Source organism: Phyllostomus discolor, chromosome 15 (genome assembly GCF_004126475.2).
Source record: "Phyllostomus discolor isolate MPI-MPIP mPhyDis1 chromosome 15, mPhyDis1.pri.v3, whole genome shotgun sequence".
Taxonomy (NCBI): Eukaryota; Metazoa; Chordata; class Mammalia; order Chiroptera; family Phyllostomidae; genus Phyllostomus; species Phyllostomus discolor.
In genome coordinates, this window is record NC_040917.2 from 26,242,151 (window position 1) to 26,267,693 (window position 25,543).

Consider the following 25,543-nt stretch of genomic DNA (forward strand, 5'->3'; position numbering starts at 1 on the left):
TTTATGTATTTATTTTTAGAGAGGGAAGGGAGGGAGAAAGAGAGAGAGAGAGAGAAACATCAATGTGCAGTTGCTGGGGGCCATGGCCTGCAACCCAGGCATGTGCCCTGACTGGGAATCGAACCTGCGATGCTTCGGTTTGCAGCCCGCGCTCAATCCACTGAGCTACACCAGCCAGGGCTTCCCTCCTCTCTTTTTATAAAAATCGATGTATCCCCGTTGCCGAACAATGTTGTACTAGTTTCAGCTGCACCCCACAGGGATTCCACATCTGTGTACCTTGCGACGTGAGGCTTGTTCTCTCTGGGGCCGGCCCCCCAGCCCCGTGGGGGGTGAGAGGCCGGGCAGGGGCTGCCCAGGGCGAGGGGCTCTGCGGGACCGGAGCCGTGTCCAGGGACAGCGAAGTCCCCCAGACCTGACCCCTGTCGGCCCCTCTCCCGCCCCTCAGGCTCTGCCCACGTGGGAAACGTGCCCGGCCGTTTGTCCGGACACAAACACCCCCCCGCTGGGGACGTCCTCGGGCCTCGGAGAGGGGACAAAGTTTACTTGGGATTCCTCGCTGGCCGGCTGAAGAGAGCCCCCCGGGGTCCCGCCCTCTGAGCTGTCCCCCAGATGAGCCCGCTGGTCCAGCCCGGCTGCGCAGGCAGAGCCCCTCCCCCCACCGAGAGAGGGACGCTGGGAGGGTCCCAGGACACGCCCACACTGAGATGGGACACTGTGGGGGGGGGGGAGAACCACCTGCCGGGCTCCGCCCCCCTCACGGCTGGTCTTCCGGGGACCTGGTGGTCGGCCCTAGGTCCCCCCCCCCCCGGCCCACTCGGGGGGGACGTGGTAAACGTCCACCGGCCCCTTGGAACTAGGAGGAAGCACGTGGAGGAAGCTGGCCCTGAGAGACTGACCCCTCTGACTGGGTCTCACCCAGCGCTGCTGCGGCCACCTCAGGCTTTAGGGAGAAGGTCTCTCCTTAGCACTCGGCCCCACCCACACCCCGGGGCGCCCGAGCGCTGGGGGAGTGAAAACGGAGGCAGAAAGCCAGAGGGGATGACGGCACAGGTCTCCGGGAGCACAGGTGGCCCGGGGCTCTGGGCGGCTCAGTCGGAGCAAGGAGCAGCCGGAAGCCAGGCCAGGCCAGGCCGGCTCTGAGGTCGGAGGTCGTCTCCGTTCAGGCCTTGGGTGGGGCCGCTGTTTCAAGACAGTTAGTGGTGGTGTCGGTGTTGCGTAGAGAGGTCTCAGACGCTGCCCCGGCCGGTGTGGCTCAGTGGGTGGGGGCGTTGTCCTGTCCCTGAAAGGCTGCGGGTGGGTTCGATCCCCCGCGGGGGCAGCGCCCAGGCGGTGGGTGGGATCCCCAGTGGGAGCAGGCCCTTGCGGCCCCCCCGTCCCAGCCCGAATGGGAGGCAGTTGATGCTTCTCTCCCGACGGCGTTGCTCCCCCTTCCTCTCTCTGTAAGAGCAACGAAAACCCTGTGCTTGGGCGAGGACGAGAAACATGAGAGGAATCGCAGGTGCCATCTGCCTGTTTCCAAACCTCGGCGAGCCCGACTGCCGGACCCCCACGAGTCTCCCGCCCTAGACCGGCCTCACGGTGGGGCCCTTTGCCCTCACCAGGGGCCAGTGCCCCTGGGTGGGGGCAGAGATGCTCCTGGTGGGAACGGGGTGTCCCCCCCACAACACGGGGCGCCCGGCCCGGATGCTGGGGTGTGCAGGCCACTGCCTGAGGCAGTGCGGGGTGGGGGGGAGGGGGCGGGATCCCCCACCCCCTCCCCCATGTGGGTAGGACTGTTGGGGAGTCTGCCTCCGACCACCCTGGGCACCAGGGCCTCACTCGCCTCTGGCCCCTCGGCCCCTGTGCGGGTTGCCTGTGCTTACTCGAACCTTCCAAGCCTGGAGCGCCTGCGGGGGGGGGGGGGGGAGCTGGGAGGAAGCCCCCCTGGGGTTCAGGCGTGTGGGGGGGTCCGACCCCGTGCCCACCACCCAGGCACCTCGGGGACCTGGAGATGCCCTGCTCAGGCCCCTCCACCACCGCAGCCCAGGAAGGGCGCCCAAGGGGCCACAGTTGGCATCCCAGGGGTTAACTGTGGCGGCTAAGGTGGGGGTCGGCTCAGGTAGGGATGCAGGCGGTGGCCCGGCTGCATCTCGACCCCCTCCCGCTCTCCAGGGTGGGGGCGCCTGGCCGTGTGGAACCCCGGCTACGGAGGGTCAGGGCCCCCCAGCCCCGCTGCACCCCAGCCCCCCGGCCCGGCCCGCGGCCGCAGCCTCTCTTTGTCTACCTGCCCGGGCGTTAAAGGGCCCGCCGGCAGCGCGCGCCGCGGGGTGGGGGCGGAGTCGGCGCGCGGGAAACAGGGCTCTGCGGCTTTAAGGGCGGCCGGGCGGCGGGGCGGGGAGGAGGGGGCGGGGCTCGGCCGGGCTCCGCTCCGGCCTCCGCGTGGCCCCGCGCTCACCTCGGTCCCCGCGCGGGCCCCGCCGCCAAGGGCCTCGGCCGGGAAGATGCTCCACCTGCCCCCGCCCAGGGCGCGGAGGACCCTGCGCCTGCCCCGCAGGTGAGTCCCGGCGCTCGGGAGCGGGTCCTGGGGTTGGGTGTGCAGCCCTGGGCTGGGGTGGGGGGGGGTCCTCCCCGGCCAGGGGCCCAGACGTGTGGCCATGGACCCCCTCCGGGTGAGCAGCGGATGCAATGCGGAGCCCGGGAAGGGGGCGCGGAGGCCAGGTGCTGGGACTCCCCGGGGACTGGGACAATGGCCCAACTTAATGGAACTTGGACGGTGGCCACCAGTGGGGGGGCGGGGGCGGGGCCGTGAATGAACCGGGAGCTCAAGTTGGGCTGCAGCCCCCGTACCGCTGGTGGAGGGGCCCCCAGCCCAGGAAGAGGCTGTGCCCCCCCCGGAAGGAGGAGAGGGGTCGAAGGGGGAGCCCAGACGGGTGTGGGGTCGAACCGCTGTGGGGGGGGGGGAGTGAGGCCTGGGGCTGGCTCTGGGAGGGATGAGAGCCCGGCACTGGGGGGAGGGGGCAGGTCAGCGCTGAAAGGCCAGGGCTTTGCCATGAGGCTCCCCCCCAGGCAAGGGGAAGTGACCACAGCCAGCCCCCAGAGGGGATTAGGGGATCCCCCGCGGCCTGAGGAAACGGGCTTCCTGCTCTTTCCGGGAGCTTCCCGGGGACCCCCCTCACCCCACTCTCCCCTGGGTCTGGCCCGGCCTGCAGGGCGAGGCGGGCGAGGGACGGAGCAGGAGGTGGGTCTCCTAGAGCCCTGACCCTTCCGCCCCCAGGGCCCAGGCTGGAGCCCGCCGACCGGCTCCTGCGACCCCAGGCTTCCTGGGAGGGGCCCAAGGCCCTCCACGGTGGAGGCTCAGCCCAGGAGTGAGGGAACGGGGCAGGGCGGGGGGTGGGGGGGGCAGCCTCTGGGGAGCCAGGGTCCCGGTGGCTCCCGCTCGGTGGGGCAGGCGGCAGCCCCTCTGGGGTGTGACTCTCCGCACCTTGGAGTCGCTGTGCTAAGGCGCCCAGTGGGGGCGTCTTCCTGAGCAGCCAGTTCAGGACCAGAGAGCAGGTCTGTCTAGGGACTTCGGGGGGGGGGTGCTTCTGGTGAGACCCCGGGCCCAGTCCTGGGTCACCAGGCCCTGGAGACGGTGGAGAGAAGGGGCCACTGGCGACCCCCCACTTCCACCCCCGCTGCCGCTCAGAACTCACTGCAGACCCAGGTGGTGCGCCCCCAGAAAGTGCTGGTTGGCGCCACCCCCACTTCCCTCCCCGCCCCCCTCTGCGGGACACGAAAACCCCCTCGCTGACTCCAGCACCCTCCTGAGCCGGGCACACCTCCCCCCCCTCGCCTGGGCCAGGTGACTCCTTCTGCGTCGGTTTCCCTGCCGCTCCCCACCCCGCGCCCAGGCGCCCGGGGCTCTGGGCTGTGAGCATCCTGCCCTGCCCCGGGTGCTCCCTGGCTCCTTCCCAGAGGCCTCTCCCGGGCAGCTGTGCCCCGGCGAGGGCCTGCCCGCCGCCGCAGCCAGGGCGAGGAGCCGGCAGCCTGCCCCTGCCCCGGCCTGCAGCTGGGGTGGGGCTGGGAGGGCCCTGGGCTTCCTCTGAGCCGCGGTTCCCGGGCGAGGAGATGGGGGTGTCCTTAGAGGGCAGGGCGGGCCTCGGCTGCCAGGGCGCAGGCCTAACACTGGACTGCCCTGGCCCCTGGCCCCTGGCCACGGAGGGACGGCTCAGAGCTGTCCCTGTGAACGATGGCCGATAGCCCCCCGCCCCCCGCGGGGATCAAAGGGCCGCCGTCCCCGCGGCTCCAGTTCCCCTTCCGCCCAGAGGAGGCGCGAGGTGCAGGCCGGGCCCCCAGCTCCCCCCCACCGGCTGCCGTGAGCTGAGCTGGTGTCGCCTGGGTCCCCCCACTTCCCTGGAAGCAGGTGACTCCTCCCCCCGCCCCCACGCCTGGAGGCGGCCCTGGAGGTCTGTTCTTGCACATTTCTAGCTTCGGGGCCTGAGACCCTTCCCCCCACCCCCCCACCCCCCGCATTGTCCCACTTCCTCCCGCCTCCTCCAGGCAGGACACCTGGAGTCCCGGCGTCAGGCCCACCCACACGCCTGAGTGTCGTCCTGGAAGGGGCCCTTCGAGAGGCCCCGCCCCCGGGGCAGCAGCAGCCTGCGAGGGGACCGAAGGAACACGGGGCCCGCCGACCTGCTTTGGGGCTCGGCTCCAGTACCGGGCAGCTCTGCGGCCTTGCAGAGGTCGCTGTGCCTCCAGCCTCAGTTTCCTTCGCTGTGAAATGGGCCCGTCTCCCTCCCTGGGATGCAGCCACCACTGGGCTCGGGCTTCCCCCTTCCACCCCGCCAGGACCCCTCGAGACCCCGGTGGGCGGGACAGGGCGAACATCTTCCCGGCGGCGGCGGCGGCGGGGCCTGCGCTTAAACCCTCCTTCGCCCGCCTCCAGTTTCCCCAGCCCGAAGCCCGTGCGATGCGGGTGGCTTGTTTATGCATCTAGTTTCTGATGAGCGTTTATGCGAAAACAGATAACTTTTAATCGCTGTTTTTGAAAGCAAACCTCATGTGTTCGACCTTTCCTGCGTAGTAACTTGGTGCCGGGCACTGGCCTCCGGCCCCCGGGGAGCTGCTCCCCAGCCTCCCTGCTGACTTGTGGGTTCCCCGTGCTCTTCCGTCGCGTGGTGGAGGTGTGTCCCGCCCTGAGTTCCCGGGGGCGGGGGGCTCCTGCAGGAGGCGCCCTCTTGGAGTTTAATAATGGCCGGGGCGACAGAAAGTGGTGAGCGGGGCCCCTTCCGCATGCAGAGTTGCGGGCAGCTCGGGTCTGAGGGACCATGCATGTCCGGGGCCCCGTCCCTGAGGGCTCTGTGGGTGGGCCCGGGCGTGCCTCCCGGGACAGGGCAAGGACAGCGCCGGGGCAGACCCACCGGGGGCTCACCGGTGTTTCCGGAGCCCCGGCTTCGGGCCCCGAGCTGCGCTCATCCCCACGGCCACAGCGAGAGGCAGCCTCTGCCGGCCCAGGTCACGGCCTGGTCCGAGGGTCGTGGGCTGGGTGCTGGCCTCTGACCCCGGGGGCAGTGGCAGCGAGACGCACACCTGTTGTGTGGGCAGAGTCCCCTCGTGCAGCCCCTGCTCACGGTGGAGTGTGTGTCCATGTTCTGGAAACCTCCGCTCCCCCTTCCGACTTTCTGCGTTACGTATGTGCTAGGCCCCTGCCCTGAGCTGTTTCTGCCCGGGAGCTGCTCTGTCGTGGGTTCGAGGCAGACACCCGTCGTTCCCAGGCCCTGGGCCCCACACCTGCTGCCCCCAGGGGCTTGTCCCCGGAGCTGCCTGCCGGAGCCCAGAGCCCCCACAGCTACAGGCGGGTCCCTGCGAGCCACGGGGCACGGGCTTCGGCGCTGAGCTGGTCTTGGGGGACACCCGTGCATCGGTGCTCCCTGGAAACGGGACAGCCTGTGTGAGCCGAGCTCAGAAAGGTGCCTCCCAGAGCCGTGACCCGGGGTGGGCCGCGGGCCGGGCGTCAGGGCGCGGACTCTCCGCCACTGGCCCCCGCTGTCCCCGTCACGGGAGGAGGCAGGTGTGTGGTGCACGGTGCCCCCACGCGGGGACAGAGCGGCTCTCCCCTCTGCCGCTTTCTCCGCGGCTCCCTGCTCCGGAGTCCCCGTCTGGAAATCGGGGGGGGGGGGGGGGGGGGGGGCGGGGCTGCACTTCAGCCCCCTGGCGGTGGGCAGGGGGTCTCCCTGGCCTGGCCTCTGACCCCAGCCCGTCAAAGACCCGCGTGACCTCCCTCCGCCGGAGAAGCACCGCGGCCTAGTGCGCCTCTCGAGGGAGGAGGGGGCACGGCTCGCCTGCCCCCCACCCTCCGGAGCCCCGGGAGCCCGCCCCCAGCCCCGTTTGTGCCAGCGAACACCGTGTCAGTGAATTCTCACACGCACGCACGGACGAGAGTGCGAGGGTCGTTCCTCCAAGCGCCACGTCACCGATGGCTTTGGGACGCTGGAGAGGCAGTGGTCGGGAGCGCGTGCTGAGCCGCCGCGGCCCCGGCCGGGGGTCGTGAACTCCGGGGGACTTTGTGCTCCGACCGCCTTGCGCCACGGGGGTGGGCCCACCCCACGGAGCATCGTGGGTGCGGGCAGAGAGAGTGGGTTCGGAAAAGGGGAAAAGGGGCAGAGTGGCGGGAGGCCCTGCTGGGTCTGGCACTTTGTCGGCACAGGTGCCCTGAGCTCCCCCCCGGGTGACTGTCTGTGACGAGGACTCGGGGTGCTGTGATGAGTGGGCGCCCCAGGAAGGGGCGGGGCGGAGGGCTTGACCGAGGCGGACACCGTTGTGGGCCGATGGTTGGTGGTGGGAGAGGAAACAGCTGAGACCACACCGTTCGTGGTCTGGGGGGCCGGGGGCGGGACGTTGGACCCTGAGTGTCACCTCCCTTTCTGTGGGTTTTTTTTTAAGATTTTATTTTTTATTTATCTTTGGAGAGGGAAGGGTAGGAGAGAGAGAAATATCAATGTGCGGTTGCTGGGGGCCATGACCTGCAACCCAGGCATGTGCCCTGACTGGGAATCAAACCTGCGACACTCCTTTCTGTGTTTTTTTACCCGTTTCATACTTTGGGGGCTGGGGTGTAAATGTCATTAAAAACGGGTTCTCTTACAGAAGGCCTGGCAAGCCCCTAAGTCAGGCCCTTCCGCGTCACTCCCCAAACCTCTGATCAGCTGCACAGCACTGCCCCTGGGGGGACTGAGGCCATGGGCTCAGTGGCCAAGTCACACCTTCTGTGACTCATTCTCCCGTCCTTCTGAGTGATAATGGGTGGTTTCATCATGTTCCTCAAACCCAGCCCTTGGTTGGGGCTCAGGGGGCTGTGGGCCCCTCGAGGACAGAGGAGGACAGCGAGGGGCTTCCAGGAGCCCCCTCCAGAGCTGAGGGGTCCGGAGCCCCCCCCACCCCTGCTGCACCCCCGCAGGAGGGGAGACTGGCAGTGTCCGTCCTCTTGTTCCTGTCTGGTGCCTGAAGGCACCAGATCACTCCCTCACAGACAACACCAGTTTGATTTGGGTTAACTTTCTTTTCTTTCTTTCTTTTTTTTTTTTCACTTCAGTCTTCCTTTTTTCAGCTTCTTTAAGGATTATGCCAAAAGCCCCAGACTGAGTCGAAAGCCTCAGAACCCAGATTTCGACTCCGAGTTGCCCAAGAAAAACACGTTCGGACCAGAAGTGATTTCCTGGCCGGGCACTTCCCGAGTTCTCAGAACTGTTCGGTTTTCCCTAAGAGGCGTATCTTCAGATAAAAGAAAAAAACGGCTCTCCCTCTCCCCCTCCCCACCTCCCCCCCGGGAGGCGAGGTGGCCGGAGGCCCTTAGGGGCAGGGCCGCTGGTGGGTCCACGACAGGGGGCTCCCATCCAATCCGGGTGGGCACGCTTTTGACGCTGAAGCCAGGAGGCCCCCAGAAATCCACCACCGACTTTGCCGCTGACCTGTTCCAGGACCCAGGGCAAACCCCCCGCCTCCGTGTCCCCTTCCTGGGCCGAGAAGAAGGGTTGCGGGTCGCTGGGACGCGCCGGCCGCCTCCTGAGACAGCTGGGAGGGAAGGGGCTCTCGGCCGGGCGCCGGGTGTGTGGCGAGGGCTTGCCGCCGAGTCGCGGCGATCAGCCCCTCGGGGGCTTTGGAGCAGAATCTGCCGCAGGGAGGGCCGGGGGTTCCGGTCTGCGGAGCACCGCGGGTCCCTCTGTCCGCGCAGGCAGGACCCTGCCTTTCGGAAAGGCACGGTGCTACCTGGCCTGTGCAGGTGGGGGTCGGAGGAGTTTAAATCCTTTCGGTCCCCGTTGCTTCCCCTCCGTTCAGCCTCCACCCTGCTCGGGCCGGGACGCCGCGCCCGGGCTGGGACGGCTTTTCTCTCGGACACCGGCCCTCGGGGTCCTGTTCCCCGACAGGACCTTCCCGTCAGCCCCCCACGGGCTCAGACCTGAGGGTCCTTTCTGTTCTCGCGGTTTTCGTGCAAGGCTCCGTCGCAGGTGGGGGGAGGCGTGCTCGCCCTCGCATGCACGGGCGGCTCACCCGTAAAAACGAAAGGCCTTCCCCCCCGCTGAGCAGGGGTTTCTCTGTGGTGCTGACCTCTGACCCCTCGCACAATGCGGGGTCCGGCTGCCCAGGCCCCTGCAGCGAGAACCCGCAGGGCCCGCCCGGGGATGGCTCGGATGAGAAGGCAGTGAGCTCTGAGGGGGAGATGAAAACTCACTACGTGGTCTGCAAAACTCGCCAGGTCACGGGCCCCTCCTCCTGCACTGTCCTCCCCCCGCCGCCGCCCTGGGGGTGGGGGTGGCCCCTCCACCTTCCTGAAGACCCGGATGAGACAGATGAGAAAATTGCTGCAGGGGGCCCCCCCACTGGCCTTCCGCAGGGCCGACCTGCACGCTGTTCCCGGGTGGGCTGATGGACGCAGCGAGCCCCCCGCGCCCCCCACCACTGGGCATGCCTGCTCTAAGGGTGTGGGTCACGGACGCACGCTTCTGTGGGCTGGTCGGCAAGAGAGAACACTTTGCCATCCCCCGCCCCGCCCCCCCATGGACGGGTCCCAGCGCCGAGGAGGAGACGGAAACATGCCGTGCTGTGTCCCTGTCCTCGCCAATCTCTAGAAACCCAAGAGGAGAGCAGGCCAGGGAGCAGGCCTCGGGGGCTGATTGTCAGGCTGGCCGGGAGGGAGACAGGGCGGCGAGGGGGGGCCGGCGGGCAGGGCCCGGTTCACCCGGGACGACCCTTCCCGGGGCCCGCCGAGGCCGCGCGCCTGCCAGGCCGGCGAGGGCGTCCAGGCTTCCGTGGTGTGCGCGTGGCTCGCTCCCCGCGGCAGCTGGTGCCTCGCAGATTCTTCCCCCGTGAAGCCTTGTTTCTGGAGACCGCGGAAGCTGACGTGCTGGGACCTATTATTAACTGCCGGTTTTGTGCTGTTACTGGAAGTCTTTACATTAGGAAAGAATGTATGGGTTGCTTGGCGGGGGGAGGCGGTTCGCAGGGAAGGCTACCACGTCCCGGGTCTCAGATCTGTCTGGGGTCGGAGACTGGGCGAGAGGTCCACGTCCCGTCCCCCCGGGCGAAGAAGGGTCTCTCCATCACCCAGAACGGGCTTCCCAAAGGAGGAACACTCATTCGAGTATCCGGGACGTGGCTCTTGCAAAGGAGAAGGTGACGGCATAAATGCTGCTCACGGTGTCCGTGTGGGAGGCGGCAGCCGTGTGTAGGCACCGGGCCCACCCGAAGGACCCAGTGGGTGAGCCCTGTCGCACTGACGTGGCCTCGCCCGTCCACGGGAGAAGCCAGAGCACAGCGCCCTGAGGAGCCCCAGCCCAGCGCTGGGTAAACGGAGAAGCCCCCCAAGTCATTCACCCCCGACGGCAGGAGATCGGGCGCCGGCTGCTTGGCCCCCGCCCGGACCTGGAGAGGGTGCCCGTGTGAGTGGAAGTGCCCGGCAAAGGGCAAAGGGCAAAGGGCTCGGCCCGTGGACTCAGACCCTGGACTCACGACACGGCCGCTGGTGTCTCGAAGGCGCTCGGGGGACACGCACGGTCGGGGGGCAGGTTGGACTGGGCTTTCTCCCCGAATCAGCGTCTCCACCGGAAACCTCCAGGAAATGCGTGCCCGTCAGGCAAGAGCCGGTCCTCGGACGCACACAGAGGCAGCACGGCGAAGACGCCCGCTCCTGGGGAGCTCGCTGGGGCGCGGCAGCGGGGGGCCGGGGGGGCGGGAGTGAGAACACTCGAGGGCACCAGGCTCGAGTGCTGACCACCGACGGCCGGCAGGGACCGTCCCCCAGGCCTCAGCGGGTCCGACGCGGAGACCTGACTCGTTCCTTGTTCTCTCTGTTCGTCTTCTCGGGTCCCCCGGCCCCGAGGGTGTCTCCCGGAAGCCGTGGGGCCTCGGCACTGCTGCAGACGGTCCCGGGCTGGGTGTGGGCCGCCGCCGCCCGTCTGTCTGGCCCAGAGAGGCTGCTGGTCGCGTGTGGTTGGCGGGTGTGGGCGCCTGGCTGCTGACCCGGGGACCGGCAGCATTCCGGAAGGCAGTTTGCTGCAGCTCAACCATCGTCGGTTATATCGCAGGCCCCGATCCCCCCGCCTTGTCGCCCCTGTGTCCCCTGGAACGCTGGAGTCAGGCGAGCCCCGGGGACAGCTGGTGGGCCTCCCCGGGGACACTCTGCCCTCCTCTGTGGACAGGTCAGAGGTGGAAACCGCCACCACCCCCTGCCACCCGCCGGGGCCGGTAGTTTCACACCGAGGCTGGGCCGTCACGAGGACCGGCACCGGTCTGAGGAGTGGGGCAGCCTGGCCGGGCACGGGCTCAGGACTCCAAGCGGCCGGAGAAGGCCGTGTGCGAAGTGTCCTCCGCCTGGAGAACAGCTCCATCTTCCTTCTGTGACCCTCTGGCCGGCCCGGGTGTTTGTTTTCCTTCACACGTAGCGAAGGGACGAGGACTCGGGGGTGGCCCTGCGTTGGCCTCGCAGCAGAGCAGCCGTCATCCGAGGTCGCCCACGGAAGTTCTCCTGAGGGCTCCCCCGGGGGCGCGGCGGCCCAGGAGCGGTGGCCTCCTGCCGTGGATCGGGCTCTCGGGATTGGTGCGCAGAGGGAAGGGTGGCCGTGGGCGTCCGGGGATGCAGGCGGCGCTCCCTTTCGGGCCAGGCTGAGGGCCGCGTGGTCACAGGCGGCACCTCGCGCCCAGCCCCCGAGGGGCTCAGGCCCCTGGACCCACAGCAGCACTCGGCCTGTGGCTCCCGGGACGGTTGGCAGGCGGCAGGCAGGCGTGCGGGGGTGGGGAGAGGCCCGGACCTCTGGGGTCTCGGGACCTGGGTCTGTGGGGGTCCCTGTCCTCTGGGCGTCCCGCCCGGACGCCCCGGGCTCTGGATTTCTTCGGTGGTTCAGTGCGGGCGGCACTAAGGGGAAGGCGGGCAGGGAGCTCGGTGGCCAGTTCGCCTCCGTCCTGCGTCCGGATGGTGGACTGAGCAGGGGGGCTCGGGGGGTAGAAAACACGATGACCCCCCCCCCAGTTTGTGTGGGAACAGGAAAGAAGTTGGAAAGTGGGCTGTTCACTCAGAGGGGAGGGGGCAGAGCTGGGCACCGAGGGCCGGGGCTGCGACAGGGCAGAGCAGGGGGCCATGGTGGGGAGCTGCTCCGGCCCGGCCGCCCACTGGCTGGCGGCGTTTGCTGCCCGCTCAGCGTTTCACCCCGAGGTCGGGGCTGCCAGAGTCCTGCCCTGGGAGGGCGGGGCCAGGGCCCGGGGCTCCTGTCCCTCGTCACCTCCCGATGCGCACTCTGAGCTGCCAGGGTGACGGCCCGGAGATCCCAGGGGGACCGCAGCTTGTTGGTGTCGAGGACTCTCCTGCCCCCGTCCCGTAGCAGGGACACGCCCACAGCAGCACACGGGCCCTCTGCTCGACTCCTCCCACCTGCCCGCGACGCCCGGTCCGCCCTGCCTCGGCCCCCCGAAACGACGGACACGCCCGAGGCCTGTCCACCCCGAGGCCCCGCCGATCCCGGCAGGGGGCGTGGCAACACTGTGATTCTTTTCTTCCTCCCCCCCCCCCCCCCACCCCGCCCCCCTCTCCTCCTGAGTCGAATGGGGCAGTGGCCTTGCGGGGAGGAAAGTCCTGCTGTGACTGGTGAACCAAACAGGTCGGGTCACAAGGACTGACGGTGGGGTCCCTGTCGGGGGTCCCTGTCGGAGGTCCCCGTCGGCCCCCAGCGGCGTCTGGGTCCAGGGTTGCCCGCCGAGGGATCCTCCTTTCTCTCCCTTTTTGTTCTCAGTTTGGTCTCGGCAGGCAGTCGGCAAACTCCGGCGCCCGGGGCCAAGGCTGGTCCACCGCCTCTTCTCGTCTGGCCACAAAGCCGAGAGTGGTTTTCACATTTTTAAGTGATTGGGGGGAAAAATCAAAAGGAAAATAACACTTAGCGCCACGTGGAAATGCGGCCGTCTGGACAGGGCCACACCGGTTTGTCTGGGCTCCAGTCACACCGATTTCACGCCGCAGGGCGGGGGACAGGGGGCGGGCGCCACATCTGAGACCACAGGCCCCTCGGAGCCGGAGACGGCACCCTCGGGTGCTGTGCTGGGAGAGACATGCGGTCCCCAGCACAGATCCTGGACCTGCCCGGCTTTCTGTTGGGGGGGGGTCTTCCTCCCTTTGTGGGTTAAAGAGGGGCCGAGGGGAGAGCACGGGGTAGGTGGGGTGGGGGAGGTGGGCCGCCGCCACCCACGGTCCCCTCCTTGCGTGGCGTCTCGGTTCTCGTCCGAGTGAGGAACCCAGGACGCGCCCTGGTGGCCCGCTCGGGGACGTGTGGTCCCAGGTGCCGAGACTGAGCTGGGACGGGGCAGCTCCCTCAGCTGCGGAGGTGAGGGGCCCGTGGAGAGGGGCCCAGAGTCAGTGTTCCGGAACCTTCCCAGGGGAGGGGGCTGCCCTAACCCCTGGGGGGGGGCGTGCTGGCACCCCCATTTCTTGGGAGACGATCCCAGTTCCCCTCTCTGTGAAGGATCCACACGCCCTCCCGGGAAGCACCTGGAAAAGGGAGGGGGGCCCTGTGTCCCGTCGGTGCCCCTGTGAGAAGCGGGGGGGGGAGGGGGGGGGCAGGAAAGCCCCGGAACCCGAGAGAAGGCGAACTTCCGAGTTGGCACTCCTCGCCCGCAGCCGGCCCCCGTTACGGAGACTCTGGTCTCTGCCGCTCGGCCGGCTCCCTCCCCGCGGCAGCCGGGAGACCGCCTACCGCCTCTCGTCTCTCCGCCCGAGCCCTGCCCTGCAGCCGCCCTGGGTCCCCCACCCCACACGGAGACCCCAACGAAGCCCACCGGTGCGGGGGGCGCACAGCCTGGGTCCCTGGTGCAGAGCGGGGTCCTCCAGGCCACCCCCCACTCTGCTGGCCCCCCCCCCCCAGCCTCACGGGGTCGGTCGGGGGGCAGGCATTTCACCTCTGCCCCAGTGACCGAACACCATGGCGGTGAGCCTGCCCGCTGGGAACCAGCCTGGGGGGGGGGGGTCGGTGTCCCGTGCAGCGCAGTGGGGGCGTCCAGGAGTGGACACGAAGAAGCTTGTTTCCACCCCCCCCCCGTGGTCGTATTAGTGGTCAGCTCGGGCTGCTGTGGCCGATCTCGAGAGTGGGGCGGCTCCAGCCACAGACGGTGACCCTCCCGCGGCCCTAGAGGCCGGACGTCCAAGGTCAAGGCTGGTCTCCGGCGAAGCCTCTCTTCCCGGCTCGCAGACGGCCGCCCGCTCCTTGCATCCTCACGTGGCCTGTGCCCCGCGCACAAAGACCACCCTCGGGTGTCCCCCCTCTTACGGGGGCACCAGTCGTGTCAGCGTAGGGCCCCACCCTCAGCACCTCGTTCAGCCTCAACTACCCCCTGCGGGGCCTGGCTCCCAGTGCAGTCCCGGGGGCTGTGGGCTGACACAGGGACTGGGGGGTGGGGGGACACACCGTGCGGCTGACGCCGATGGCCCGAGTTCAAGAAACGCCCCCTCGGGGCGCAGACTCGATGCTCTGCGGAACCCGGGGCGGCGCGAGCGCCGTGCGAGGTGACAGTGGTGAGAATGTCCCCCCAGGGTGCAGGTACTCGGGGACCAGACTTGCTCGTCCACAGAGTTCTGTGTGACACCGCCAGGTCATCCCGCTCCCGACCCGCCGAGCCCCCCACGCTGGCCGGCTGGCCTCTGAGAACACCCGTCTGCCACGGGGAGGCAGCGGCATCTGGGCCGATGGGGCACGGGGGCTGGGGCAGGCAGGCAGCTCTCCCTGGACCGAGTGGGGCTCTGCCCGGGCCCGGCCCCCCCTCTGTGAAAGTGGGGGCCTCTCGGGAGAGGGGTGGTGGCTGGAACCTGAGCTGGGACGGGTCAAGGGCAGGGGGCGCAGCGGACGGACATTTTCCCACCGTCACAGATAGCAGTCCTCCGGGGGCCCACTAGGGCGGCGCTCTGAGGTCCTGGGGCAGAGCAGCCCTGCACTGCTCCACACCAACCCCCGTCTGCGGGCCACCGGGCTCTCCGCAGGGACTGAGGGCGGCGGGGGTGGCGGTCTGTGATGTCGGAAGGTCGCGGGAGGCCAGGTCAAGGGGCAGCAGGGCACTGGGGCCCACCATTCTCTCATGTTGTCGGCGGGGCTGGGTCTCTGAGCAAGAGCTTCAGGTTCCGCGGTGTCGCTGTTTCTGGTCCTCGCACGTGGGTCTGAGTGTGAATTCATCCGCTAGACTCGGCGGACGGTACAAACCACCGCCTGCTCCAGGCGGGTGGTGGCTGTGTTCTCGGACTTGGACGGGGCCGCGGGGCCAACCTGTGAGAATTAGGTCTGGAATCTGGGGTCCCTGGCCCGTGGCCGTTCACAGTGGAGCCTCACCCTTCGAGAGTTGAACCAAGTTAACCGGCTAGTTCCGTGGTTCCCGCGGGAGTTTGGGAAGCACGCGTCTGTGACTAGTTACGGAGACACTGGTCTTCTTACGGGCCGGCATCGGGGCGGGCGCACAGCCGGTATCCAGGGGCCGGATGCGTGCTCCTCGCCATGCACACCCTCCGATGGGGCGAGGCTCTGGCTGCGGAGTTCCTCCCTCCTGGTGGCCTGTGCCCCCTGATCAAGACTTGGCCGACCCTTCGCTCGAGAGCTCTGCGTGGGCTGCTGCCCGGCCGCACCCCCTTCCTCCACGCCTCCCACCGGGTGCAGTTCCCCCCCGCCCCCGCCCGGCCGTGTGGGCCGGATCCGGCCGGCTCGCTGAGGCCCGCCAAGCCACAGACGTGGAGTGGAGCCGACACTGTCCCCCCCCCACTCTCGGGTGCCCTGAGGCCGCGCGTGGAGGGAGCAGGGGAGGTGTGGGCTCTGAGGACACATTCTCCATGTGGCCCTGATGTGTGTTCAAAACCGAGCATCATGGAGTCGCCCGATTTCGCGCCGATTCTCCCACTGTCTTTAAAGTCTCGTGTCCCCTCGGACCTCCCGCGTGCCCTCTGAGGACTCGGGCTGACCACTCTGTGTGTGCCCCCACCAACGGGACTGGGCATGTCCGGGGCCGGGAGGCTGAGCCGGGGCCAGACCACTGCCCGCAGGACCTCGGCAGACGGGCGGCTCTTGGAAGCTGCTGCCTCGAGGACGTCCAGATGAGAGACCGCCCGCTCTGTTTTCCGCGCCGAGTCTTGGAGCTGCGTGGCAGAAACGTCGGGGTTGAGAGGGGTTTCCTCGAGCAGAGCCCGTGTCCAGCTGGTGGCAGAGAATCAGCTCAATCTGGCGGCCGAGTCACCCGGCGTCTGCGTCCCAGACGGGAGGAGTCGGGCCCAGAGGCCGGGTCGAGCCCCCGAGAAGCCCGCTGGGCCGGGGAAGCAGCGGGCTCTTCCCCGTGTGGCCGCAGTGGGTCCACCCTGCCCGCCGGCTCGCCCATACCCTCGGCCACTCCTGGTCGTGGGGCGGCTGGACCTGCCCCGGGGGAGGGGACCCGGTGAGAGAGGTCTGGGCAGGTGACCAGCCCGGGCCGAGAGTTGGGGCCCTTTCCGGCAGGGAGGGGGGCCCCCTGCCCGGTGCCTGGCCGAGTGTCTGCTCCGGCACAAACCGAGCGAAGGTCCAAGGGGCCGGACCCCCCCCCAGGGCCCTGTCTCCACCCGGCAGAGGGCCTGGGTGCCCCACGTGTCCCTGAGACAGTGGCGTCGGTGCTGGGGAGCGGGCGACGGAACAGGAGGAGGGGCCGTTGCCGTCCTCACAGCCCCGGCTGAGGCTCGAGGAACCGGCACTCCAGGCCAGCGTGCTGGTGGGAGCGGTCAGGGCCCAGCACGCAGTCACTCCCACCCTGCCAACGAGGAGAAGCCGGGCGGGCAACAACAGCCTGGAGGAGGGAACAGGTGGATGTCTGGCTGCCTCGGGGCAGTGGCACCTGGCAAATTCGTGGGGGCGTCCGGCGGGAGAGGACAGCACGGCCAAGTGTCACATGGGCTGCCGAGGGCCACGTGCAGGCTGCCCGCAGGGAGCCCCGGTGGCTGGGCAGAGACGCAGCCCCCGCCCCTGCTCTCCGGGAGGCCTCCCTGGGTGCGTGTGGCGGCAGCGAGCTGAGACTGCGGGCCGGGTGGACAGCGGGCTGGACGCCTGTCCCCTGCAGGGAGCACAGGACCGAGGCCTCTGGGGGCCGGCTGTCAGTGTGGGGGAAGACCCCTCCCACGGCAGGCCCTTCAGCAAGGGCCCCGTGGGCCCCCCAGGAGCCGGCGGCTGTGCGGTGAGGATCCCAACCCCCTGGGAAGGACCCGGTCCCGCCTTCAAAACGCCCGAGACCGGGGTGGTTGGACCCCAGCCGAAGCACCAACAAGCGCGGCGGCCGGACCGAGGAAGGGCCCGCCCTCTCCTGCACACCCCAAGGGCCAGTCTCGTTCATCCGGCAAATCGTGAGGGTGCGGGAAACTCAGAGAAAAAAAAACAGACCTGCAGGTGACTCGGGCGTCGGAACTGCTGGACCGGGATAGGAAAACGTTCTTTGTAAATAGTTTCCAGGACCCAGTAGAAACCGTGGGTTGCATTTTGGAGTCAGTGGGGAATTTCGGCAGAGCACCGGAATTTCTACAAAGAGATGGCAAACGTGCACCTCCGGGGGGGTGGGCGGGTGAGAAAGAGAGAAAGCGCTTGAGAGAGAGCGTGAGCGCGAGGGAATGTCTCCGAAGACGGCACGTCCGGCAGGAAGGAGCAGCAGCAGGAAGGAGCAGCGTGGGGTCGTCAGGGCACCCTCGGGAGTCAAAGGCGTGAGAGCAGAAGTGAGCGCCTTCATTACTGCAGGCGGCGGCGTGAGAAAGACGAGGAAGATGCGAGGCCCCCGTGCAAAATGCAGCTTTTAGTATGTAGATGGAAGATGACAAAGGAAATGAAGAAGAGTATCAGCCTAAAAACTTCTATGAAAAGCAGACCTTCTAGAAGAGAGAACCGGAAAATGGAGAGGAGAAAGTTATCAAAAAATAATTAGGGGACATTTCCCAAACTCCGAGATCTTCTAGATTAAAAGGGCCGGCAAGGCCCTGGCTCCGGGGGCAGAGACCGGCCCGCACTGAGTGACGTGGTGTGGGGCGGGGCGGGGGGGGGGGGGGGCTCGAGGCTTCCAGAGAGGGACCCGGCGGGTCACTGCTGGGGACAGGGACACAGAGGGCGGCCCCAGGGGCTGGACGGTGCCGGAGCGGCGCCTTCACGCTCCGAAAGGAGACCGTCGCCAGCCCCCCATACCGGCCCGGGGCTCCCCCATTCACACAACAGACACATGTTGTGCCCGGTCGGATCTGATAGTGGGGGCCTCTCGGGCCCCCTTTCCTGGAACCTGCCGGAAGGGGCACGTCCCTGACACACACGAGAGGGTAGACCCGCCAGCAGAGGAAGGCCAAGGCCCGGTGCCTCAAGAACAGCGAGGTGGGCCCCACACCATGGCCACCATGCACCCCCGAGCGTGGGCAGCACAGGATGGACGCACAGGGGGCAGAGGGGACATGGGGCTGGACGTGGGCAGGTGGGCGGTGAGGGGGCGTCCTTCCTCTGCCCTCGGCACGCTTGTGTGAGGCCTGCGTGTTAGTGGCGGCGTGTGCACGTCCTCCCGTGGGGCCTCTCAGGCCTCTGTGCCCTCTCTCCGGCCCTCCCGGCGGGACGGGCAGCCGCCCCAGGGCACCGGGGGGCAGGAGGGCCTGCTCGCTCTGGGAAGGTGGGGTGTCGGCTCCAGGTGTCCCATCCATATGGGCTTCTCTTGGGTCGGCAGGCAGCGGCCGACCTCTGTGCAGGGTGGCGGGAGCCTTCCAAGGCCCCGATTTCCAGTAATTGGTCGCAGATGGAGGGCTGGGGAGGGGGGGCCCCGGCTTCCTCTCTCCGTCCTGGGGGAACCCACTGGAAGACCCTGCAGGCCAGAGAGCTCGTCCAGACCCAGAGGAGCTGCTGGGGCCATGAATCCAGAGCTGACCCTTTCCCCTCGGGGTCCCGTCTGTGCCAACTCGGGTGTCCTATCTCCGCCCGGGACCTGTGGGAGTCCCCGTCACGAGCTGGGCGGGGGGGGGGGGGGGGGGTGGTGACTGTCATTTGATCCTGGCTGCACTTCCCAGTGGTAAAACTGAAACCGCCCTGCCGCATGTTCAAATCCCCGCGCCTCCTCTGCTCTCCTCGGTGGGCTTGGATTCGTCGTTGCAGAGCAGCCCAGCCCCATGGGTGCCCACGCCCCCCACCTCCCCGGTCCCCGCGCCTGTACGGGAGGGGGCGCGCCGACCTCTGGGCCAGGCACTTGGACGACTTGCTTGCTGATGTTTTGTTGCATGATGTGAAACTGAAATCAAAAAGAAAAACTTGTTCAGATACCGGCCGACTCACCAAACACGTCTTCAGCCTCTGGCCCCTGCGCACGTGCCAGGCTGACGGACAACCCTCCGGGAACATGGGGACGTGGACGGGACTTCCTGTGGCCCAACCCCGGTGGGCAGAGCGGTCTTCCCGGTGTTCCGTGCTCGGGGCTGGGGGGGGACTCAGAGTCCCGAGAACTGTAAGGGTCCGGCAGGAAGTAGTAGGGAGGGCGAAAGCCAGGGGAAGCGGGGCTTTCGGAGAAAGGCGGCGTAGGAGACAGAGTGTGAGCTCGGAAACCCGTGTGACCGAGGGGAGCCGTGCGTCGCCGACCGTTCTGGAAGGGGAGGAAGCAGATGCCAACGGTGGCGGCGGCGTGGGTCCGACGCCCCAGGAGACCTCCTGGCCAGACGCCTGTCACTCTCAGGAGTGACACCCAGGGAGCGTGGGGACCGGGCTCAGTGCGCGGACCTGGGTTCCCCCTGAAGACGGGGGACAAGGGCAACGGACCCTTCGGCGGGACAGACTCGGCCCCTCGGGGGGCCGCACCTGCGCTGAGCGGTCCGCGGCCCAGAGGGCGGTGTCCGTTTGGCCCGGGGGCGGGGGGGGGGGGCGGTCCCAGGGCGGAGCGAGCCATAGAAACTGGGGGGGGGGGGTGACGGGGAGTGACAGGTGGGGGCAACGCCGCAGGGAGCCTCTTCCTGGGCCCCGTGTGGCGAACGCAGGAATGCAGACAAGTGGGGGGGGGCACCCCGAGATCGCGTCTCAGAATGACCGGAGACGCCGTGGCCGCGGGAGCGGAGGGACCCTTGTGCACAACCCGGCACAAGCTGCGTCTTTTCCGTGCGTTTTCCTGTCCGGGAGGCAGCGCCTCCCCGTGCGCCGGAACACAAACCCCTCACCAACGTCGCCCAGGTGTACAGGGCGGCTCAGGTCACGCGTGGGGTGACCCGCACACCCGGCCCCGCCCCCCATCCTCTCCCTTGGCCGGCCTTCCTCCCCACGGAGGACGCTCCCGAGGCTAACCTCGCCCCCCCGCGCCCCCCGCAGCTGGGATGAGAGCAGCTCCATCAGCAGCGGCCTCAGCGACGCCTCGGACAACCTCAGCTCCGAGGAGTTCAACGCCAGCTCCTCTCTCAACTCCCTCCCGACGACGCCCACCGCCTCGCGCCGGAACTCCACCGTCGTGGTAGGCGGCTGCGCAGACCCCCCCCCCCCCCCCCCGGGCCAGCACCCCCCTGGGCGGGGTGGGGCGGGCCGGCGCCGGCGACCCCGTGGGGGGGGGGTGGAGAGGGGCAGGGCCGCCAGCGGCCGCGCGAGCGCCCCCCCCCCCCCCCCGTGAGCGCCCGGCCGCCCATCTCCGTGCCCCCCCCCCGCCCCGCAGCTGCGCACCGACTCGGAGAAGCGCTCCCTGGCGGAGAGCGGGCTGAGCTGGTTCAGCGAGTCGGAGGACAAGGCGCCGCGGCGGCTGGACTACGACAGCGGCAGCCTGAGATGGAGGCGGGCGGCTCCAAGTGGCGCCGGGAGCGGCCCGAGAGCTGCGACGACGCGGCCAAGGTCGCGGAACTGAAGAAGCCCCTCAGCCTGGGCCCCCCGGGGTCGCTGAAGAAGGGCAAGACCCCGCCCGTGGCTGTCACCTCCCCCATCACGCACACGGCCCAGAGCGCCCTCAAGGTCGCAGGTGAGCGGGGGGCGGGGCCTGGAGCGGGGGCGGGGCCCGGAGCGGGATCAGGGGGCGGAGCCCGGAGCGGGGGCGGGGCCTGGATCCGGATCAGGGGGCCGGGCCTGGAGCAGGGGCGGGGCCTGGATCCGGATCAGGGGGTGGGGGCGGCCGGACCCGCCTCTGGCTCTGCTGTCTGCGCGCTGCGCGCTGCCCGTGTGCAGAGAGCCGGTCCCAGAGGCTCCGAGGCTCGGGGACATGTCCAAGACCCGGGGGCCCGGGAGGCGAGGCTGCGACGCCCAGAGGCATCCAGAGGCCTGTCGGCCCAGCTCCCTCGGGACCGCCGGGCGGGACACCCCCCTTCCGAGGGGCTCGCTGCACGTCCCCGGAGCCGTCACCCAGACCCGCACTGCTCCCAGGGCGGCCCCTCGGCCCCTCGGGTCCCTGATGGCCGCAGGCGTTGGCCGCCTTCTAGCCCGGGTGCCGCCCCCCCGCCCGCCCATCCTCCCTCCACCAGTCGCCAGATTTTCCTCCTTGAAAACCCCTCGTGGGTGCTGCTGCCGCTTTACCCAAACTGGAAAGTGTTACTCTGGGAGCAGGAAACCGCCCAAAACCAAAACACGTCAGTGAAACCCCGGGCACTCTCTCCGGCTAGAAATGTCACCCGCTCCTGTGGTGGCCGCTCCCCTCCGTGGGCCTCCGGAGCCCCGCGATGTGGTGCCATGTCCCCTCCTCTCCTGGGGGCGGGTGGGGGGAGAGAGGGGGCGTCCGTGTTGCTGGCCGGCTCCCCCACTCTCACCCGGCCCCCGCCCCGCGCAGGCAAGCCCGAGGGCAAGGCCGCGGACAAGGGCGCGCTGGCGGTGAGGAGCTCGGGCCTGCAGCGCTCCTCCTCCGACGCCGGCCGGGACCGCCTGGGCGACGCCAAGAAGCCCCCCTCGGGCATCGCCCGCCCCTCCACGTCGGGGTCCTTCGGGTACAAGAAGCCCCCTCCCGCCACGGGCACGGCCACCGTCATGCAGACAGGGGGCTCCGCCACGCTCGGCAAGATCCAGAAGTCCTCAGGCATCCCCGTGAAGCCGGTGAGCGGCCGCAAGACCAGCCTGGACGTGTCCGGCGGCCCAGAGCCCGGGTTCCTGGCCCCCGGAGCCCGCTCCAACATCCAGTACCGCAGCCTGCCCCGGCCGGCCAAGGCCAGCTCCATGAGCGTGACGGGGGGCCGGGCCGGGCCACGCCCCGTGAGCAGCAGCATCGACCCCGGCCTGCTGGGCGCCAGGCAGGCCGGCCTCACGCCCTCCAGGCTGAAGGAGCCTTCCAAAGTGGCCGGCGGGCGGGCCGCGCCGGCCCCCGTCAATCAGACCGACCGGGAAAAGGAGAAGGCCAAGGCCAAGGCCGTCGCCATGGATGCAGACAACATCTCCCTGAAGAGCGTGGGCTCCCCGGAGAGCACGCCCAAGAACCAGGCGGGCCACCCACCGGCCACCAAGCTGGCAGAGCTGCCGCCAACGCCTGTCAGGTACCCACGCAGCGCGTCCCCCTCTCTGCCGCTCCGGCGTCCACCCACCAACCCCGCACCCTGATCTCGGGGGTGCCTGGTCTGGCTGGTCCGCCCTTCTCCGGCCTCCCCGGGTCTCCCCTGCCCCCCCTGCCCGCCCGGCCCCTTCTGCCCCTTCGTCAGCGTTGGCGTGGGGTTTTGCTGGTCTCACTCACAGCCGCACACACCACTGTGTGCAGACCTGCCTGGCCCTCCCGCCGTAGGGGTCCACAGGGTCCCGGGCCGGGCGGCAGGTTCCCTCCCGGCTGTGCGTCACCGCGTCCTTGGGGTCAGCCTCGGGGCGCAGCCACAGCCGCAGAGCGGGCCTCGTCCACCCGGCTTCTCTAACCGGTCGTCCCCGGGGCTCCGCTTCGTCCTCAGGGCCACGGCGAAGAGCTTCGTCAAGCCGCCCTCCCTGGCCAACCTGGACAAGGTCAACTCCAACAGCCTGGACCTGTCGTCCTCCGGGACGCCCCACGCCCCGAAGGGCGCCGACCTGCTGGCGGCTGGCTCCGCGGCCAGCGGCCCGCTCTCCTCCTGCTTCACCCCAGCCCGGCCCCCATCCTCAACATCAACTCCGCCAGCTTCTCGCAGGGCCTGGAGCTCATGAGCGCCTTCGCCATCCCCAAGGAGCCCCGCATGTACCCCAAACTCTCGGGCCTGCACCGGAGCATGGAGTCCCTCCAGGTGCCCATGAGCCTGCCCAGCACCTTCCCCGGCAGCGCCCCCAGGCCCGCCCCCCCGGGCCCCCCGGCCGCACCCCCAGAGGACGACTCAGAGGAGCTGGCCTGGAGCGGGAGCCCCCGAACCGGGCAGGTGGACAGGTGAGTGGGCAGAGACGGTGGACAGGTGAGTGGGCAGAGATGGCCAGAGCCCACATCCGACCCGCACCGGCTGCTGGGGGCACAGTCCCAGGCCCGGTCGCCGCCTGGCGACTTTCCCCTTCCCCAACCTGCGTGAAGCATCTCCACCTGCCCCACACTTCCGTGGAACAGGACAGTTCTGGTTTATTAAACTAGCATCTCTGGTGGGGAGACCAGGGCACAAGGACGTGATGTGACTTAACCGAGGTCGAGTGGCTGGGTCCACCCCCCTCGCCACCTGCCACCCCCCACAGCATCTGCCTCCCGGGAAATCACCTTCGTGACGTCACGTCCGGTTCATCGACCACCGCGCGGCCCTCTCAGCCGTTCCCACGCCCCGGTTTCTAGTCGGAGAGACCACCTCTCATGTTTCGGGCACACTTCTCGGGCCGGGGCCCAGGGGGAGGCCGCCGTCTGGCTCCTCTGGTGGAGATTCTGGCCGGCAGGGCAGGCCGCACGGCGATCACACCCGGGCTCCGGGCTCCAGTTCTCTCAGACGGGCCCACCGCCTCTCCTGTCCTTTCTCCACAGTGACCAGCGGGACCGGAACACGCTGCCCAAGAAGGGGCTCAGGTAACCCTGACCTCGTGCTCTCCTGCCCAGCCCCCGGCCCCCAGGCCCCCCACTCGCCCCGCACACACTGACCGTGGCGCCTGAGTCAGCCTCAGACCCGGCTCCCTGCCGGCGATGGGCAGGCACAAGTTCGCTTGTGGTGGCCGGAGCCCACCTGTGCCCCCAGCCCCAGCAGCACTCCCCCCGTGATTGCCCCGCCTCCACGTCGAAGGGAGGACAGGCCACCTCGGCCGTCCAGAGGGCTGACCGTCCATCGGACACGGCTGGGTGTCGGCAGTCACCACCACTCGGGGCCCCTCGGGCCCAGGGCCTCTGTTCCCAGCTCGGATGCCTCCTCCCTTCCTCAGCCCCCAACCCCCCCACCCCCGCCGGGCTCCCCCAGAGCGGCCTCTGCGTCCTGCAGCCCTCATGGGGGTCCGCGGCTCCCTCCCCGGGCATTCCTGCCTGCCCCCTCCCCGCTCCTCGCCCTGCTCAGGCCCTACACACCCGCCAGGCCCGGGCTGAGCTCAGTGTTGCCCCTCTGACAGGTACCAGCTTCCATCCCAGGAGGAGGCCAAGGACAGGCGACACTCCCACACGGTCGGCGGGCTGCCGGAGTCCAACGACCCGTCAGAGCTGCCGTCCCCCCCTGCGCTGCCCGTGTCCTTGAGCGCGAAGGGGCAGCTCACCAACATAGGTCAGTGGCCGGGGCTAATGCGGGGTCACGGGCCGGTCAGCACAGCTTTGGGTGGTCTCTGCTGTTTGCTGCCCGCGGCGCTGGGTGGCCCCTAGGGGCAGCAGCTCATTCACCCAAAGTAAGGCGACGGCAGAGCGCTCCCAGACCTTGGGGGGGCGCTGCCCGGGGGCACTTCCCCGGGGGACGAGTGGTAGGCGTCTGTGGCCGCCGCAGTCCTCGTGCGGCCTGGAGAAGCCCCAGACCCGGGCCACAGCTGTCACCCGCAGGGTGGAGCCCACGCCCCACGCCGCACCCCTGAGCTGCTGGAGGGGGAGGAGGAGCAGCGGGCTGACCGCAAAGGGTGGGACCTGCCTCCGAACCCGGAAAAGCCCGGTCCTCGCGGCTGGGCCGGGCCGGATGGTCCCAGCCCTGAAGACAGAGTGCCCGCCACACCCTGGCCACACCCTTCCCAGAGGCTCCGGAGGAGGGAGGGCCGGGCCCGAGTGAGAGTGAGCGTTCTGACTCAGAGACGGGGCGGGCAGACACCCAGGTCGGGGGGGGCGGGGTGCAGGGGGCGGGGGGCGGTGGGCCCCGCAGGAGCCCCTGGGGGACCACGGCCTGTGCCCGCCTGAGGTCCGCTCGCTGGGTCTGCAGCCACCCCTTCTCCCCACCGCGGGCGGGGAAGCCGGGAGTGTCCCGAGGGGCAACCGGGGGCACCTGAGGGGGAACGAGGAAGCGGGGTGTTCCCTGGAGAAGGGAGCGGTCCTTACGGAGAAGTCACCCGGTCGGTGAAGGGCCGTCACCTGGGGGGCGGGGCCAGCCCGTCCGCCGAGGGCCGAACCAGGGGACACGCGTTGGCAGTGCCCGCCGAGGGGCCGAGGGGCCGAGGGGCCGTGCCAGACGGGGGCTCTGTCTGTCTGCACTCGGCGGGGCTCCGCTCGGGTCTTCCTGGGGAGACCGCCAGCGTCCCCCGGCCTGCGTGGGGCAGACCCGGGGCGGGGGTGGTGCTCGTGGGGTGAGCCCCCAGGCGGTGAGCCCAGCAGGGTCAGCAGAGCAGGCTTTGCCTGGCCTGGCCTGACCCTCGCCCGCTCTGTCGGCCGGAAGACTCACCAGGGAGCGCCAGGCAGACAGGTCGGGCTTCTTGCTGCTGAGAGCGACAGTGACCTTAGACAGTGACCTAGCACTCGGGGGGTGGAGCCTCAGGCCACCCCCCCCCCCGCCCCTGCCCCCCCCCCCCCCCCCCCCCCCCCCCCCGAGCCGAGCCGCCTCCTAGCTGGCTCCTCGCACTGCCCAGCTCTGAGTCTCGGCCCTCCAGCTGCCTGCGTGTTCTTAGCAAAACAGCCCGTGTTCATGGGCACATCCCAGTGATGTGCAGGTTTCAGGAGAAGGGCCCGGCCTCCAGCCCCCGGCCCCTGGCCCCCAGCCTCGCCTGCCAGAGCCGCAGCCCCGGGGCAGGCGGGGCACAGCAGACACTGTCCGCCCTTGACCGCGGACAGCCGGCCCCCGCCCCCGCTCCGA

At 69.4% G+C, this 25,543-nt stretch overlaps 1 protein-coding gene across 1 annotated transcript in view; it reads left to right on the plus strand.

Moving 5' to 3' along the window:
* NAV1 (neuron navigator 1) overlaps positions 1-25,543 on the plus strand; it is a 130,130-nt gene that overhangs the window by 87,163 nt on the left and 17,424 nt on the right. Inside the window, 8 exon segments of the mRNA XM_028531110.2 lie at positions 19,794-19,932; positions 20,128-20,233; positions 20,236-20,424; positions 21,223-21,916; positions 22,316-22,482; positions 22,485-22,758; positions 23,329-23,370; positions 23,898-24,046. Coding sequence (XP_028386911.2) covers positions 19,794-19,932; positions 20,128-20,233; positions 20,236-20,424; positions 21,223-21,916; positions 22,316-22,482; positions 22,485-22,758; positions 23,329-23,370; positions 23,898-24,046 — 1,760 coding nt within the window.